General features: G+C 38.3%; 1 protein-coding gene across 2 annotated transcripts in view; it reads right to left on the bottom strand.

Annotated features, from left to right (window-relative positions):
• LOC101851697 (apoptotic chromatin condensation inducer in the nucleus) overlaps positions 1-16,643 on the bottom strand; it is a 53,020-nt gene extending 36,377 nt beyond the window's left edge. For both annotated transcript variants that reach the window (XM_005090505.3, XM_005090506.3), the window contains exons 1-4: positions 16,467-16,643; positions 12,229-12,292; positions 11,750-11,769; positions 5,558-5,660 (exon numbers count right to left, since the gene is read on the bottom strand). In XM_005090505.3, coding sequence (XP_005090562.1) covers positions 5,558-5,660; positions 11,750-11,769; positions 12,229-12,292; positions 16,467-16,616 — 337 coding nt within the window. In that variant the 5' untranslated portion in view covers positions 16,617-16,643. The remainder of the gene's footprint in view (positions 1-5,557; positions 5,661-11,749; positions 11,770-12,228; positions 12,293-16,466) is intronic.
• Between the last annotated feature and the right edge of the window lie 441 nt (positions 16,644-17,084).

Raw genomic sequence — 17,084 nt, 5'->3', positions numbered from 1 at the left:
GATAGAAGCAAACCACACCAGAGCACCCGCCAACCAACCACTGGTCAAGTTGCTACAAATCCGGAAAAAACAGATATTTTCTATCATGTAGACTTTCTTGGTACAAATTGCAGTGCGCACTATTACTACATGTCGGCACAAGAAAGAGAAAGATTGTAAAGAGCTAATTACAAGTAAAAAAGCCAAATCTTTCCGCTCCCGGTCATAATCAGTCGTAAGACGCACTGTGCTGTTAGACACTACGAGGCTCGAAAGGCTAAAAAGCGACTTTCCTTGAAATTTTTGTTTTCTGGATCTATTAAAAGTTTAATGTCTTCTGCTTCATTTAAAGTTAAAAATAAACAACTACAGTCGACTACAAATATTTTATTTTAATTTATTTCGATTTTAATTTATTTCGAAGGGGTGCAAGTGGTTGGTTGTGAGCTCGGGTGACAAGATAAATGAATTTGGACCTCAAATCCTTTCGGAATATTTGATCTGCTGGTGTGTAGCTGTGAGATTATTTATAGAACCATTACCTCATGGCCACATTGCTTAAACGTTCTTTATTCGCCCCTATTTTTAGATTTAGACTCATTTTTAAGCATGAATGGCCTGAAATATAAACAATTTAGCGTCACGTTGAACGCTGAGGACGGGGTAAGAACCGTACCTCCTAGCCCACTTCCAGCTTGTTTATGAAAACAGCTGACTGCGTAAGCGTGCCCTGCTAGCTCAGTTTTGGGCTGTTGATCTTTCAGTTTTACACTTCGATTGATTTTTAAATCCGTTTTTATTGTGTTCTAGTGTCGTATTTTTTTTAAAGATTGGTCCTCCTCTAGATCTCCCAAGGCGAACTCCTTACTAAGAGGCCACAGAGGCCGTCTATTTGTGCGTGTGTGTGTGTATGTTTTCGTATTAGTGTGTGTGTGTGTGAGTGTGTGTGCGTGTGTGTGTATTTGTGTGAGCATGTGTGTGTGTGTGTGTGTATGTGTGTATGCGCCCATGTGTTTATAGTGCTATTGCAAACGTATAAATTGGTACCGTAAACACAGCACGTAAGCCGACTCACTGCCTTCCGAGCGCGGAGTTTCAGTGAAGTCTAGTAGGTATTTCAGATCGCTTTTTCTAAGCTCTTTTGCTATAACACACCAAATTTTAACGCTGAACACCTTGAAAATGTGAGCTTTTTTTCATCACAACAGCGTAATTTGTTTGTTTTTACGAGTATTTGGAGCTAGAAAATCGGCGTGGAAAGTGAAGCCCGTCGTGGTCGGAATGCGAGATCTGCCGGATCCAAAATTGACACCGATGCATTCGAATCTATGAAGAAAGAGTGATGGTTAAATGCCATCTTTTCATCGGCAAACAACTTCTTTAGAGTTTTGAAGGGGGCTTCCGGTGGTATATTTTTGGCCTTTGGCGTTAAAATAGACAGCCTGTATAAAAGCGAACAAGTTTGTTTTAGTAGAGGTATTTTTATTTTATTTTTTATTTATAGTAGAGGGTTTTACGGCACTCGCAACCGCATAAGGTCATTTGAGCGCCAAGGGGTGGATGTCAACAGAGAAGTCTTTACAGGGAATCAGACTGCTCACCTCTCTAGCTTCAACAGCACAAGGTCTGCTTCGACTATCAAGGCACCCCGAAATAGCAGGTCACAAGAGAGTGACAAACATACAAAAGAAGTAGAGGAAAATGACAATAGTAAGGATCAAGAAAGAAAAGGCAGCAGTTCCCCGTTGTACATCAGGCACAGTTATGAGCGTGACATGAATCAGCCCATTTACAATTCTACTGTGCTTGAACGAGAAATGTCCCCCCTTTGGGAATGGCCTAAAGACACTACAGTCAGTGGCACTGCCGGGGGGGGGTTAACGGCACTCACAACTGCATAAAGGTCACATGAGCGCTAGGAGATTAGAGGTGTTACAAGAGAGTAACAAACATAAAACATAAAAAAATAAGAAGGGGAGAAAAGAACGATAGATGTTTGATAGGAAAGAAGAAGCAAACCACTCCAGAGCACCCGCCAAGTTTTCAAAGATCATTTTTAACATGAATTATGTAAAATAACGACTCAAAAAAAGGAACCAATGGAAAGAACAGTTCTTTTTCTATAAGAATAAAGTCATCGGCTTGGAATTATTTTGCATCAATCCTTTCACGAAACTCCGGGGAGCACTCAGTATACAAGTAGGCCTACTACAATTAGAGCTGACTCAATCGCCGCGGGGACTGGTGCCGCGCTCAGTGGGGTTTTTTTTTTCAAAAATAACGACAGATCATCGTGTTTGAGGCAATAAAATACTGATTTGTAATGAACGAAGACTTGAAAAAAAATTAGGCTCCATTTCTATGTTATAGTGACTGTAGCCTACCATGTTAATGTGGAGATGTTTGGTGCACTTGGTGCTCTTTTACTGTCTGTCAAACATTGGGTTGCAACCAGTTAGCGAATTTAGCATTATTCCATTATACATTAAATTAAAACAGCTGCCATTTTCTTAAAAATTGACTGAGAGGTAAAAGTATGGTACCAAAATTCACATGAGACAGTCCTTTCATATCGCCTGGCTCATCCTGTACGGACAAACACTTTCCACTATTCCCTACTCTGGGCTAACTCTTCATTTTTTTCAAATGTCTTTCCACTTTTCAGTTCATCATTCTCGGCGACTTTTCAACAGATTCCGCATGGCCTTCCCTTGATCGTTTAACCTGTGAACTCCACGTTCTTAGTTATGTAGCTGCCTGATTTCCCCATCTCCACTTCTTTCTTCTGTCTGAAGATTGTCTGCTTAATACTTCCTCATTGGTGACTCTCACCTCTGTCCATCTGATCCTGAGGAACTTCCTCAGGCACTTGTTGATGACAACCTGGATCCCCCAGCACTTCGTAAAGAGTGCTTTAGAATAGCCCAACCCAGCGGCATCACCAAACAGTCCACAAGGGGCATGCAAGCCAAGGAGTCTCTGTTCACATCTGTGGATATGCTACCGAAGGTTCCCTCTCACTATTGCCAGCAAAGCTCTGGAAAACTGTAACTTCATCCCTGATTCTGTAATCTGTCAGAGCTTCATTGGTTTAACAAAAAAGCCTGCACAGGTCAGGGACAATCTGCCTTGTGTGTCAGACTATTCAAATATGTGCTAGATGAAAAGAAAAGGTCGATCTATGAGCCAAAATTAGATCATTGTGAATTGTGCGTGAGTTTTGAGTTTTGACAATGTCAGCCACACTAAGTGAGAATCTCAATGTCAGAAAAGAAAATACAGTCGAACCGGTATAAAAGACGGCCACCCATTGTCAGTCAAGGAGAAAAGTGGCCCTAAAAGACAGGTGGCCGTCTTAGGCAGGATTGATCAAGATGAAGAAAAACCATTCTTTTCTGAGGTCCCAACCGAAGGCAGCTGCATGTTTGTTGTTGTTGTCGTTGTTGTTGTTTTCTCTGGGGGGGGGGGGGGGGGTTTAATTCTTTTTTTGTTGTTGTTGTTGCTGTTTTTGTGCAAGGGTGACAATAAAACGAAATATGTCAGACTAGGAGGATCGAGTGCTATGGTAAAACAAACACATGGGTTGCCACCACTCGGAGAATGAGGGACGCTTCTGTCACAAGTCCATTGTTACTTTGTTACAGACTGGGTAAACAGTGACCACTCCTCCCACTTAATTTGTGTATGAGAGTTCTGGGTGGGGCTTATGGGTTATGAGGGATCGCACGCTTACCTCACCAGCAGCTGAAAATGTGTGACCTATTGGTCAACAGTGGGAGGGGACAACGCAACATGATCGGTTGGAGGGACTACCTAACAACAACGACAGGTGATTGAATTATGACGCTCGTCCCCAACGCCAGGGGCCAATACATGATTTATGACAAAACGTAATTGAGTCACTAAGGTGGCCGTCTAAGACAGGAGTTCTTGTTTGGTGTGACATGGGTTGTGTGTTAAAATAAGGTGACAGTGGCAGCGTTGGACAGGTGCCCGTTTTTCACAGTTAAATTATATAGAAAAAATGCAAGGGGGTAAATGGAAAGTGGCCGTTTGTACAGGTGGCCATCATGGCAGGTTCAAGTGTAACAAAGAAAGGGCATGCCATGGATTAAAACCTTTGCTCTTAGGCAAGAAAACCTTGTGATGATTTGCATGAATCTTCAGGGTGTACTTTTGGCACTGCCTATCAATTCCCCCAGCTCTTGTTTCAAAAGCAGGCACATAATCTTCAATGTGACCCCTATGGTGTCATCTATTACTTATGACACAAGGCACAAGGTGGTATATCAACGAAGACCCTATAAAGTGAAATTAGTGGATTACATTTTCCTCCATGATTTTGCAAAAAATTGCAGTTCACAAAACTGTCAGGTCGGGTAGACAAAAAGAAGACCAAACTGTTAATGCAATATGAAGCCTCTGATACATAAGGAGAAATTCTTTGCAAACTGAACTCTAACGAAGAGTGGAAGACTCTTCTAAAGTCCAGAGACAAGGAAAACTTAACAAACAGTTCCCCACCACAGTATCATTCTCTTTTAAAAATTGCAAAGAATAATTTTCCGGATCTGAGAGACAAAAAGAGTAAGATAATTAAAGATGATCATTCAGTCATTCACAGGGTAAAGAAGTTTGATACAAATCTAGTTCTCAACACATCAACACACCCCCCTCCCCTCCCCCCAGCCCAATAAAAAATGACATACACTTACACACAATTGGAGAAAGAAGGATAGAAATAGAGAGAGCACCCAAATGAAGGAGTATGATTTCATAAATTACATACAATATCCCATTCATGTAAGAATGATAGATGTTTATGGTGGTAAAATAATTAATAGCTTTCCGTTTCACTCAGTTTATAATTTCATTCTCAGTTTTAAATTGGTCTTTTAAAATCTTTTGTTTAACAGTATTTCATGCTTTCATATACTTTTTAAACATACCAGGGCCTCTAATAAAAGAAAACACACTGCCTAATAACCATGAATACAACACTGCCTTTCATAAAGCCTACTGATGAAATCATGAATTTAACACCTATGTAGAATTCACGACCGCATCAGGCGAGATTCGAATACGAAAATCATGAATCCCACACTTTTTCGATAAAATAACCATCTCTCTCTCCTGTAAAATTGCTTTGTGTGGAATTCACCATTTCATCAGACGACCGACGATATATTAACACTGTCATGGAACTCAAGTCAAAATCACATGACGTGTGATTAGTAATCGATATTACCACTCTCTTAGAGTTAGAGCACAGAAAAAGCATTTGGAGTACTCCATAAGACAGCAAACCAGAAACCACAGTCTAAGCACTTGGATAAAAAACCAATAGAAAATAATTGCAGCTGTATCTTGTCTAATCTTTCAGCAGACAAAGCAATCATTTTGAAATACATCAAACAAGTCAGAAACTCAACCCTTGACCTTGCATTCCATTTCATTTACAAGCATTTACAGATTAATTAACTACAAAAGCCTCAGCAGGCTTGATTTGCTCAAACTCTCCTCTGCAGAAGATTGTAGGAACCACGCAATACAAATGTAAATTAAAACCGTAACTCACCTTCTACTTGTTTTTTCACTTCCATCTGAATTTCCAAATTTCTCTGCTGCTGTTGAAGATACTGACGCACAAATTCATTCTGCCCTGCTTTGTCATCTTGTAACTGAACAGGACAAATGAAAAAAGAATAAAAGTAATTAAAAGTAATTAAAACCAACCCTTATTTTTTTACTTCAAAATTTATCGCATTGCCGACAGCATAAACCATCTTATCTTACAACCTTCAACTGGGCAGTGCTGAAAGTCATCTCTGTACTAAAAATATAGTAGTCTCTGTCAGATACAGTGGCACTCTTGAATCAGAAAAAAAGTCAGCAAACATAGCCTAGCCAGACTATGGTAAAAAGAAACCCCTGATCAAGCCAGAATCATCCACTTTTACTTTGAAAATAACTCGAATGACTTAAAAGTGTACTGTAGTTATCAAAACTCAGTCCACCGCACTGGCAATCCAAAGGGATCCGAACATGCCATAATAATTATCCAATCCATTAGCTTTATCCTTGAACTACTTTCGCCCTCCCCCCCAAATCCCTACTAAAATTAAAGAAAAAAAAAGGAGATGATATGAGAATGAGTGACATGCAAACAATTAGAAACATAAATACACATAAATGTGAGGCAGCGTGGTGAAATTAGGCCCTCGTCAAAATAACGAAATCGGAGAAACCGGCATTTTCCACCAGTTTGGAAATTTGCAATTAATTTTTATTTTTTTTGGCGTAACCTCTTTATGTCCATATAAAAACACATTTCCATGTGAATTTTACTGAAAAACACTGATTAAAGGTGTAAAATATGTCATTCTACAGTTTTTTAAGACTTTTTAGCTATTGGAATGACCAAACTTTGGCGGCCATTTTCTCGATTAGTTCACCACTGAAAACAGGCGACCTCACTTCCTTCAATCGCAAATACCATGACTTTTAAAAAATAAATGGATATTTATTTCATCGGAAACACGGCAAAAAAATCAGCTTTCAGATGATACCAATAACTCCACATGCCCCAAAATTGACGAGCACCTGACTCCACCACGTCATGACACAAATGAGCCGTGCATGGCTTCAACCACCCGTTCTGAAAAATAAGTGTGCAAATAGTGCAATGAAGCAAAATGTTCAGACCAGACTACTTGCCAGGCAGTAGAAAGGCTTTAATCAGTTGACACGAAAGTGCACAGTCCTACACCTACCCACAGAATGTGACAGCACACATACCTACAAAGGTCTATGAAAGCCACTAACAACGAAAAGATAGCCACGTGTGGCCATTTCAGCAGACGTACTAGTTTTAACTCTTTAACGAGAGCTACCCTTGAGGACCATTTTCTATGTCTGTTGCCCAAGATCAAATCTAAGTGCACATATAAGTTAGGCATATTAAAATCTCTTGATACGAAATTTTATTTTGGCATCGGTTGCTATGGAAACGGCCGCCATCTTGAAAATAAACAATGAATTTCAAATCCCTAAGGCTTTCTTATTTACGGACTAAATATGACCAAATTTGGTGAGAGTATACCTGAACCAGACCCTATCAGAGTAACAGCAAGTTTTTTTCAATAAGTGCAAAAGAAAGAAAAAAAAAGAGAAATTTCCCAAAGTTTGAAAGTATAAAAACGTTTTCTTAATTTAGATTGTGTAATTGCTTGCCAATGGAAATGTGTTATTGTTTTCGCAAATATCTCTCCGTTTCATTATGGCAGCATTGCCATCTATGTCTCCTGAAAGTATCATGTAAAAAAAATTCTATTTTGCGAAAAATGACAATTATTGTGAAAATTCACTACATTAACCCATCCTCAGGTTTTCAAAGGCAATATACGAGGAGAATAAAGTCTTTCTCGATTGTATCCCATGCTATTTTAAGACAAAAAAATTGGTTGGTCTTCAAAAATCAGCCAACATAAAATTTGCATAGCCTGACCCAAAATCTGCAAAATCAAGGCCCCGAGTTTTTTCTACCTTTTCCTGGAGTTCTTTTTTCTAGTCACCTGAACCTAGTGCACTATGTCTTATTATAACCCCAAAAGCTTGCCTCCAACTTCTAAATAGCGGAAACAAAGGCTTAGTCATTACTAAAAAACTTGGTTGGGGAAAACTTCCAAAAAACAAGCAAAAGCTAGCACTAAATAAAACAAAACAGTTGTCACTAGTACTGGATGCTGGGCGTCCAATGGGGAACAGGGTTATTACTGCCGGACGCTCCCAGCGACGCTCCCAGCGTCCAATGGGGTTCACAGAGTTAATTAAGTTTTACTTCATTAACTTAGAAAATTAACTTAGATTATGTATATTGACAAACCAGACTGAGAGGCAGTGGGATTTTACATTGAAATAATGCTGAAACTATTTTTGCCACATTACTTGCCACGTTAACCATATTATAATTTATTCTTTTCTCACAACCATTTGTTCATTTGTTGGCCTCTTCGAGTGTTTAGGAAAGCCATATATGTTGGGAAAAGCTACACATAAATAGCTTTAGGCAGTAATTAATATTTTTTTTCCTGCTGGAGATGACTTTATGTCAGACCATGATTAAACAAAGACAATGGTTGAAAGGAATACCATTTAAAAACTGGTAGTAAGGCCAAAAAGCATAAAGAACAATTTGAATACTGAAAAAGAAATAGCTGTGCAAACTTAAAATATATGGGTCCCTCCACTATGGTTTACTTCAACAATATCATTTTTAAATGAATCACATGAATCATCCTAAAACACAAATTTTAAAACTTTTGATAATGTGAAGAATCAATGATCGAAAAAGCTTCTCTAGGATTGAAAACCTGTTAATAAAATGCTTTGTACCTTTTAAACTGGAAGAAATGTTTTAAAATCCAGTGGGTTATTAAAAATTATTTTTTCACTTCAATTTAATTATAACAAGAAAGTGGTATTGTTATCAAGGCTGAATTCAGCATGGGTTATAAAGATCAAATGAAGTTGCTTTTTTTTTCCATTGCAGCAGAAATATAAAATAATTTAAATATACTGATTAAAAATTTATTCTTCCAGGGTTGGTGATTTTTTTTTTTAATCAAAAAAATCTATTTTAAAAATTTTAAGCAGACTTAACATTTTTTTAAAAGGTCTACACAGTCTTGAATTATAAGTGGCTAAAAGTATGTTATTTTAGTTCAAAATGCATTGTCTTTCTTTATTTTAACTACTGATTAATTTAAGCAACTTCAAAAGAAAGCTTCGTCTATATCAGTGAATTATTCATGGCTACAGACAAAAAAATGAAGAAAATGTCAGTCTCAAAGGAAGGGGGGTAACTATGCATAGATAAACTTGCATTTTATTACAGTGTTTGTGTGCGCGCGCTCGCTCGTGTTTGTCTAAAAAAAGAAAAAAGAATGCTTATTTCAATTATGAAAAAAATGTAATTGAATACTGTAGTATTGTGTTTCTTTTCAAAACCTCCAACCCCAAACACCTCAATGGGTAGTTTCAACATGATCTAAATTGTTGGTTATTGTAATACTGTTAATATTATATGAAAGTGATTTACTTTCAAAATTCCTTCCGTTGCCATTTTGTTCCTTGCAATAATATCTGAATAATTATTTTTGTTACACTGTTTGTGATTTATTTGTTAATGTTTTTATTCTCCTCAGTCACTATTGATTTGATCTGACATTCAATAAATTATTCAGTTTCATCATCATCATCCAGTGCATTGCCGACTGGCATGGGCGATCATGGACCTCCACTTTACTCTGTCTTGACTGTCTTGCGTTACAGCAATGATGTCTGTTGTTCTTGCTGCTCCTACCCATGTTGTCATCTTGTCCCTTTTCCCTCTGTCTGCCTCAGCCTCTCTTTCCATCAAACGTGCCAGTTGTTACAATATTCTCCAATGCTTCTTTCCGCATTGTGTGTCCGAAGAAATTTGCCAGTCACTTTCTTATATTCGTCATAATTTGTCTTCTGCAATTTGCTCCAACCAAGACTTCTCCATTTGTTTTTCCAGCTGTCCATGGGACACACAGCATGCGTCTTATGAATCACAACTCTGTCGCTACAATTGTTCTTTCCAGCTGTTTATTGATTGCCCAAGCTTCGCACACGTATAATAGGATTGGTTCGTTGTAACTTTTCAGTACTCTTTTTCTCGTTTCCAGTAACATATTGATGTTTGTGAGTATCAGTTTCATTTTGTGGAAGGTTGCTTTTGCTTGGCAAATGTGGCTTTTAATTTCAGTGTGACACCTCCCATCTGATGAAATGGTCCCCAAATATTTAAAATGTTGTACTTGCTAGAGGTTGGTATCATTGACTTTGATATTGCATGTTGGGGTTGGAGTTTTTCTGCTTATCACCATATTCATTGAGTGTTGAACCATGATCTTCTTGGGAAAGAATACAGCAGTGGTTTCCCCTTGCCTTCAGCTGGATTTTTGTACGGTTTACTCTGTTAGCCTTAGTCCAAAAGGACTAACCCACAAGGCAGTGGGGGTATTCAGTTTACAGTTAATAAATCTAGACATTTCCTTAGTCTGTGTGCAGGTGTGTGTGTGCCTACTTGTGTTTGTCTTTTAAAAAATATGCTAATTTCAATTATGAAAAAAAAAAGTAAATTGAATACTGTATTATTTTACAGTGACAGGGGGGAAAAGCAGACTTTTAAGCATAATTATATTAGTCTACTAAACCTTATATTTGTTTGATAAAACCAAGGAAAGGCATTCTCAATGTTTAAAATGTAAAAACTGAATACATTTTTTTAAAGTGATTTCAATCACCGATTTTTATTTTTAAAATCAACTGATTTAAATTTAAATCAACCCAACCCAGCATTCTTCACTCAAAGACTTTACAGTAGACTATTGATTTGTAGAGAGGAACGTTAAATGTGTTCATCCATCTTAAGCAAAAATAATCAAACTTTTATTTTCCATGAATCGTGTGGTCCAGTGTTTCCACTACTAATAGCGATGTAAATAATATAACATAAACATAGAGCAAATTCTGTAACATCAGGTGCAAATTTGCATTCGTATAGGACTTTTTAGCACACCTACAATATTTGTCCTATTTCATAGCATTCCTAATGGCACTCTTTACTCATCGTACATTTCACTAACTGCAAGTACACATATTTTTGACAACCGTGGAAAGTACACTTTGATCCTTTCAAGAAAGTGTCATCTATAAATGACGAGTGTTTGTCCTCTTGTTCCAATGCAATGACAATCCTCACAATGTTTGAAAAAGGTAACGATCCATTTAAAAATGTAATTTTGTTGATCATGTATTTTAAGCCAACGTTTTAATTATTTAGACATCATGAACACAATTCAAGCCTTGAGTTGTGTTTAGCACCCAGTGTATTTTAACATAAAAAATGTTGAACACTGAGGATTGAATACTATCCGTTTTTAAATTGCCCCCTGATATTCATTATCCTTTCTTTGAGTGACATTTTCTTTGGGGATTCTCAACAGTTTATATTCAATTGAAATAGAAATGGGAAAGAAAGGTTTAAAAGCAATGCTGTGTGTTTGTCCTGTTACAATCCTCATAATTTTAGCAAAATAGTTTAAGTTCATGAGTGTGACATAATTTTCTTGAAATCTTTTCTCCCACTAAATTTTTCTTTCCTTGTATTTTAGTCCTCGGTGATTTTTTTCAAATTCCCAGGTAATTCTCAGAGCGTCCGGGTATCTCTGGCCCTGGCAGTCACCCCGAAGTCATATTAGTCTTTTTAGACTTTACGGTCATTTTTCTTCCAGATTGGAGAGGAAAACAAAGATTTAAAATTTTCTTCAATGTTTGTCTTTTAACATTCCTCCCACTCCGATGACATTTTATAACTCTATATTTATCATACACTTATTAATTCTTCAGGTTATTCTGTGTCTCTAAGAAAATACAAATAGAATAGAGAAACAAATATCTTTAATTTAATCTGAATTTGTTTGCATCATTTGTTTTTGTTTGTCTGAGTAACATGCCTGGCAATCGCAGATCTCACTCTTTCATCATTCACTGAATTTCACAGGAATGTCACAGAAGTCTGAATCTTTCAGACATTATCATTTAAATGTTGGTCCCTGTGACTTGCTTGGCTATGTTTGTCAAATATGAAGAAAAATTTTCATTTTGATGTTACCAAAGGTAAACCATACAATGATACTGGTGGAATGACCCATATGAACTTGAAAAAGTAAATGCTTACCGCCATGTTTGGTACTTTTCCTGAAAGAAACACACACAAAAAAAGAAATTTTTAGAGCAGTATAAAATGAGAAGGGGGGGGGGGGGGGGGGATTGCTAAATTCACTCCAATTCAAACAAAACCCATGGCTTGACAAAAATTTTTAATTAAAATTCATTTTACAGCTGCTTACACTTTCATGACAACACAATTTATGAAGCCGTCCTATTATCACACATTTTTCAAATTTATCTCAGACCCCAAGACTGACAGGTCCCGGAAATTACAATTATTGAATTACATATATCTTAAGCTACATTACAGCAACAACATTTCCATTAAACAAGCTACTCTTTTGGAAGTCTTCCCACAATCATTTGTTTTTTGTTTTCCCATCTTTTCTCCATAGCATCTTATCATAAACCTTGGTAAAATTAAATTTAGTGAACTTTAAGACTAAAAAATTTCTTTAAGATAATTTTTCAATTTAAAATATTCACCTTCACTAAGCTCATCTCCTGAGGACTGAGCAGCATCTTGTTGTAGTTTCTCGAGTAACAATTGCTGAGGGCAGGAAGAAAAAAAGCAAAAGGGTAAAGTATTACTACAGAATGTTCAATTTATTACATATTTAAATACATGAGAAGAAAATAAAAACCCACACATAATGAAAGATAATGTCAACATTTCCCCAAGTAAAAATTCAAAGTGTTTTCATTTTTTTAAATACTGACCTTAGCGCAACCAGCAAAAGATAAAGATCATTTTTAACATTTATTTGTGAAAGTGATATACAGCGTTCGCAACTGTATAGGGTCACGACATATATTATAAGTGACCAGGACACATTTAACATTTCCAGCTGGTAGGAAATTTTGAGTTTTGCCCAGGTGGTGGCCGAAGCCTACTCTTATGAATTTTGGACCACCAAGGGATCTTTAACGTGTGCAACTTGCACACTGGACCCCCGAAATTTTTGGCCCTTGTCTGAGAAGACTAGGTGTAGATCTTTCCTACCAGAAGATCAGGGGTGTGGCTGAAAGACAGCAATAAGGAGCAAATGAGTAGTAGTACTAGTAGTAGAAAGGGTGCGGAAAGAGTCAGGAGCCCAGAGGAGGGGGCAAAGGAGGTGAGGAGGAGGGGGCAGAAAGAGGAGACAAAAGCAGACAACAGAACATTGCTAGAGAGCAGGAAAGGAGGTGAAAGGAGACAATTTTTCGAAAATAAAAATTTCTATCGCCACACTGATTCCAACCCGGACGCACAGCTTTGAGGGTCAAACTGTAGAAATTTCGGGGGAAAATTTCAAACCTAACTGCAAACTATTAAATTATGGGTTATTATCGTTATAACGGGGGGGGGGGACAAGATCAAGAGTGAGGTAGGGCATTAAGATCTTGATAAATTGAAAAATTGAGTGGAAGATACCAGGTAAACCTTTACTTTCACTTCCGCACACAGATGCACTGCTTTGGGGGTCAAACTGCAGATTTTTTTGGCTTCAGCTCACACACTCAGCCACTTAACCCTTGTCCTGTGTCTGTGCTGAGATGCGAGTCTTATCAGCAACCGATTATGTCGGACGTTCCGGGCAGGTCGCCGAGGTCATTAAGTGTGTACTGTTGGTGTACAGCGCACGCGCCGGGAAACGTGTGTTTTCGCCATGAATACCGTGGGAGTAAGTGTGTGTAAATTGACTATGAAAATAATGCTCTATCTTTCATAGCTTTGTCTTTAAATATAAAGTGTTACAAACACATGAAACCCCCTCTCACAAGCTGATAAGACATTACGAGTAGTTACGCCCAAATGCGAATTTACCTTTCTAGACGCTCTTGTTGTTATGAATGACCTGAGGTTCGAAAGGGGATAATACAGGTCAATTTCCGAAAGTTTTGCACTCCAATTGTTCTTCGTACCTGCACAATGGTATTCAAAACTATCAAACAAGCTTGTTTTTTATCAGGTAGGTAGTATAATTTCATACAAAATCAAGCTCATTTGAAAGATTTTGTACAGAAAAATGGAAGTCTTGTTTCTTGACTCTCCTTTCAAGCTTCTCATGTCTAAGTGGGTCAATTTCTTCTATAATTTCATTGAATGAACATCTAGAGCTACCAACTTGGCATGTTTTGAATGAGACATATGCATCGATTACGAACCAATGCAGGCGGTTCTAGAAGAAGGCCACAAACGCACACAAACTCAAGCAGACTGACGCACACACACTTGACCGGTGTGAATGGGGATCCAACTCGGGACCCGAATTTCACATAAGATGATGTGCGGTGCGCGTGCGCTGAGCCAGGGGCTAGACTGACTCAGGTGCCGAAATAGGCTTATCGGGCAACATAAACCCGGCCCCCGCAGGACGAGGGTTTTAAACTGTCGAAAATTAATTATTCAAGATAACTTCAAACTTAACTGCATGCCCCCTCACCCACCCCCCTCCCAAAAAAGAAAAAAAGAATGATCAAGAAAACAGCTTTGCATAGCAATGCCAATCGGGCTTTCCCGCGAGGCGAAAATTTGGTCCCCGTTTTCGGGCGATTTTGCGGACCAGGCCGAAGCGTAGGTGACTAACTTTGTCAACCTCGGTCTGCTCTAATTCCGAACCAATCCGAATGAAACTCGGCAACCAATCAGAAAATAGGGCAAACTAATGATATGTGGACGTTGAAGTTCGTACACGTAAATTAACCTATACTTTTGGTGTCAGGAACACTTTCGTATCGTGTACACCGAAAACTATAAGGAGTTTGAATTTCAACGCCGAGATGGTAATAGATCTATCTATCCTCTATAGTGTGCTCAAATTTGAACGTTCTGTGTCAAGTAGTTGTTTAGACCCGACCATAAATGCACGACTACCCCCCTATCCAAAGCGGCTTCGCACAGAGACCGGCCATTTTCCCCTCACTCTCGTGGCAAATGTATGTGACCTACAAATCCCCGCATGACTATTCCGGGCCCGTTCATTGGTCACTTGAAATAGGGCAATGGCAGGCGCGCGCATCCGGTTGTTTTTCTCTCTATTCCCCTGTAACATCGCAATGGGGGTATTCCGAGGCGAGGTTATCTCGTCTCGGGGTGTTCGCGTCTCAACGGGGAAAAAGAATTTTTAATTGTACGGCATGCTAGATTGAATTAACTTATCTTTTACGGTTGGCATGGTCTAAAGTCATCATAAAAAGCTTTGCAATTATTTAGTCACGCTGCCGACATATATTCTTAAAGATCCCATGTTGTGATACGATGCTATAAATAAAATGGACTCATCCCGACACCCCTTTTTCGCAAAATCGTAATATGTACACCACAATCACAAAATAACTACGAAATTGGTAGTAAATCTGACTGCAGAAATGATTTCTCTACACTCAAAAACACATCGGGTAGCCAAGTTTCTCTCAAACACTCCGATTAGTTACCGAGATATCGTCGATTTTCTTACAGAATCTGCTACTCAACTGCGTGGTCCACTTTTTAGGAGTATTTTCCTATATGTGGGTCATCCATATTTTGCCGACCTTTACAACCCCATAACTTTTTTCATTTATGAACCGATTCTCAAAAGGGAGTGTATACAGACCCGGTAACCGGGAATAAAGTCACAAAGTATACAGACCCGGTAGGAGAACTCTTTTGTGATTTCGGAAAGTTTCAGCACCCTCTTGGCTCAGGGTAGAACAATGGCCTAGGTCTAGATCTAGACAGACATGTAAATCATTGATCTAGTTTCGAGGCTAGCCTAGACCTAGATCTAAATCTAAATGAAGATTGCGGATGTCTTTTCGATGAAAGATCGTTTTCCCCAAGTTTTGGAGTTGGAGGAATCACAAATTGAAGAAAAGAACATGTCATAATTTCAATATAGAGCAGTCTCTCTCTCTCTCTCTCCCTCTCTCTCTCTCTCCACACACACACACACACCCATACTACCTTGTCTGGGCGCTGAAACTTTCCGAAATCACAAAAGAGTTCCCCTACCGGGTCTGTACTGTATACTTCGTGACTTTGTTCCCGGTTACCGGGTCTGTATACACTTCGTTCTCAAAATTCAAGAAGCATAATTCTTAGAATTAAAAATTCTTTCTTAGGTACCGAAAAAAAAGGGGCAAAAGTGAAAATTTAAATTTTCATTGGCATTGCTACTTTGCAAGACCTGAGGCACCTGAGCATATTTATATAAGACATAATTTAGAAAGTGTCAGGGCATGTAAGTAAGAGTAACAGAATCGCCTAGATTTACCTTGCCTTGGTCTTGGTTGGCTCTCAAAATGAGTAAAAAGCATTGCACCTGCTGCAAGCAGGAACAAAAAAAGTACTAGATCTAGATCTAGATCTAGACCTAGTCAGGGTATAATTCTGGCTTGAACTTGGAATTAATCGAAACTGACTGCTGTGAGAAGGTGCAAATTCCTGCAATGCTGCATTTTTTTACTTGGCAATACTGTACACAAGCTCATGCATAAACAGATATGCAGAAAAGATTCACTTCGTCTTATGAATGCTGTTAAAAACAATGAATCTAGCTCGAATAGGATGCAGATCTATTCCATAATTAAGTTACAGCTATTACAGTATTAGCTTTACGACTTCAGGTTTCAATTAGAGCAGTACGAGCTCACGGATTGCAACAGCAAAATAAGAAAGTGGAAGTGAAGCTGAGCCCAATGCCAAGGGACATAAACACAACTTAAACAACAAAATATGTCACAATTAACAATGCACATACTGCTTTTAATCGATCAATCAGTTGAGTTTTGCTTCCAGCTTTGGATAACCCTCGCCTCTCAAGCTCTCGTTTAATATCATTCAGTTTAAGTTCTGTCACAGGCGTCCCTTTGAAAGTGATCGAGCTGGAGGAGTCCTCTTCGGACGCCATCTTGTCCGAGGAACGCGAAAATCGGTGATTTCCGTACGCATTGTAAATAAATAAACTCGGAAGCAAATGCAATATTTTTTATTGTTTTGGTCTGAAACCAAACAAAGTATCAAAAAACGTTCCATTGATTATATGTATTTCTTAAAATATACTAATAATGCAAATCGATACGATTCGGTTACTTCCGTATTGAGGTCATGGGGATACCTCAAACATTCAGATGTGGTTCATACCGCGGGCTTTTCAGGGCAAAAACAAAACGAATGAATAAACTGATCGGCAGGTACAAGAACAGAACACGGCCAACATACGATACAGATTTTCGCTGTCAAACTTTCTTCTTTCAATATTACTTTATAAAATTGCATTCGTACACGGCAGTAGAGTGAGAACTTAACAACTGTGTTTTGATTGTAATAATTGATTTTATTTTTTTCTGCGTGCAAGTGTGTGTGTCTGTGTGTGTGT

This window comes from Aplysia californica, unplaced genomic scaffold (genome assembly GCF_000002075.1).
Source record: "Aplysia californica isolate F4 #8 unplaced genomic scaffold, AplCal3.0 scaffold00018, whole genome shotgun sequence".
NCBI classification, from domain to species: Eukaryota; Metazoa; Mollusca; class Gastropoda; order Aplysiida; family Aplysiidae; genus Aplysia; species Aplysia californica.
Note: the sequence above shows the minus strand (reverse complement) of the source record. Positions and strands in the feature narration are given on the sequence as shown.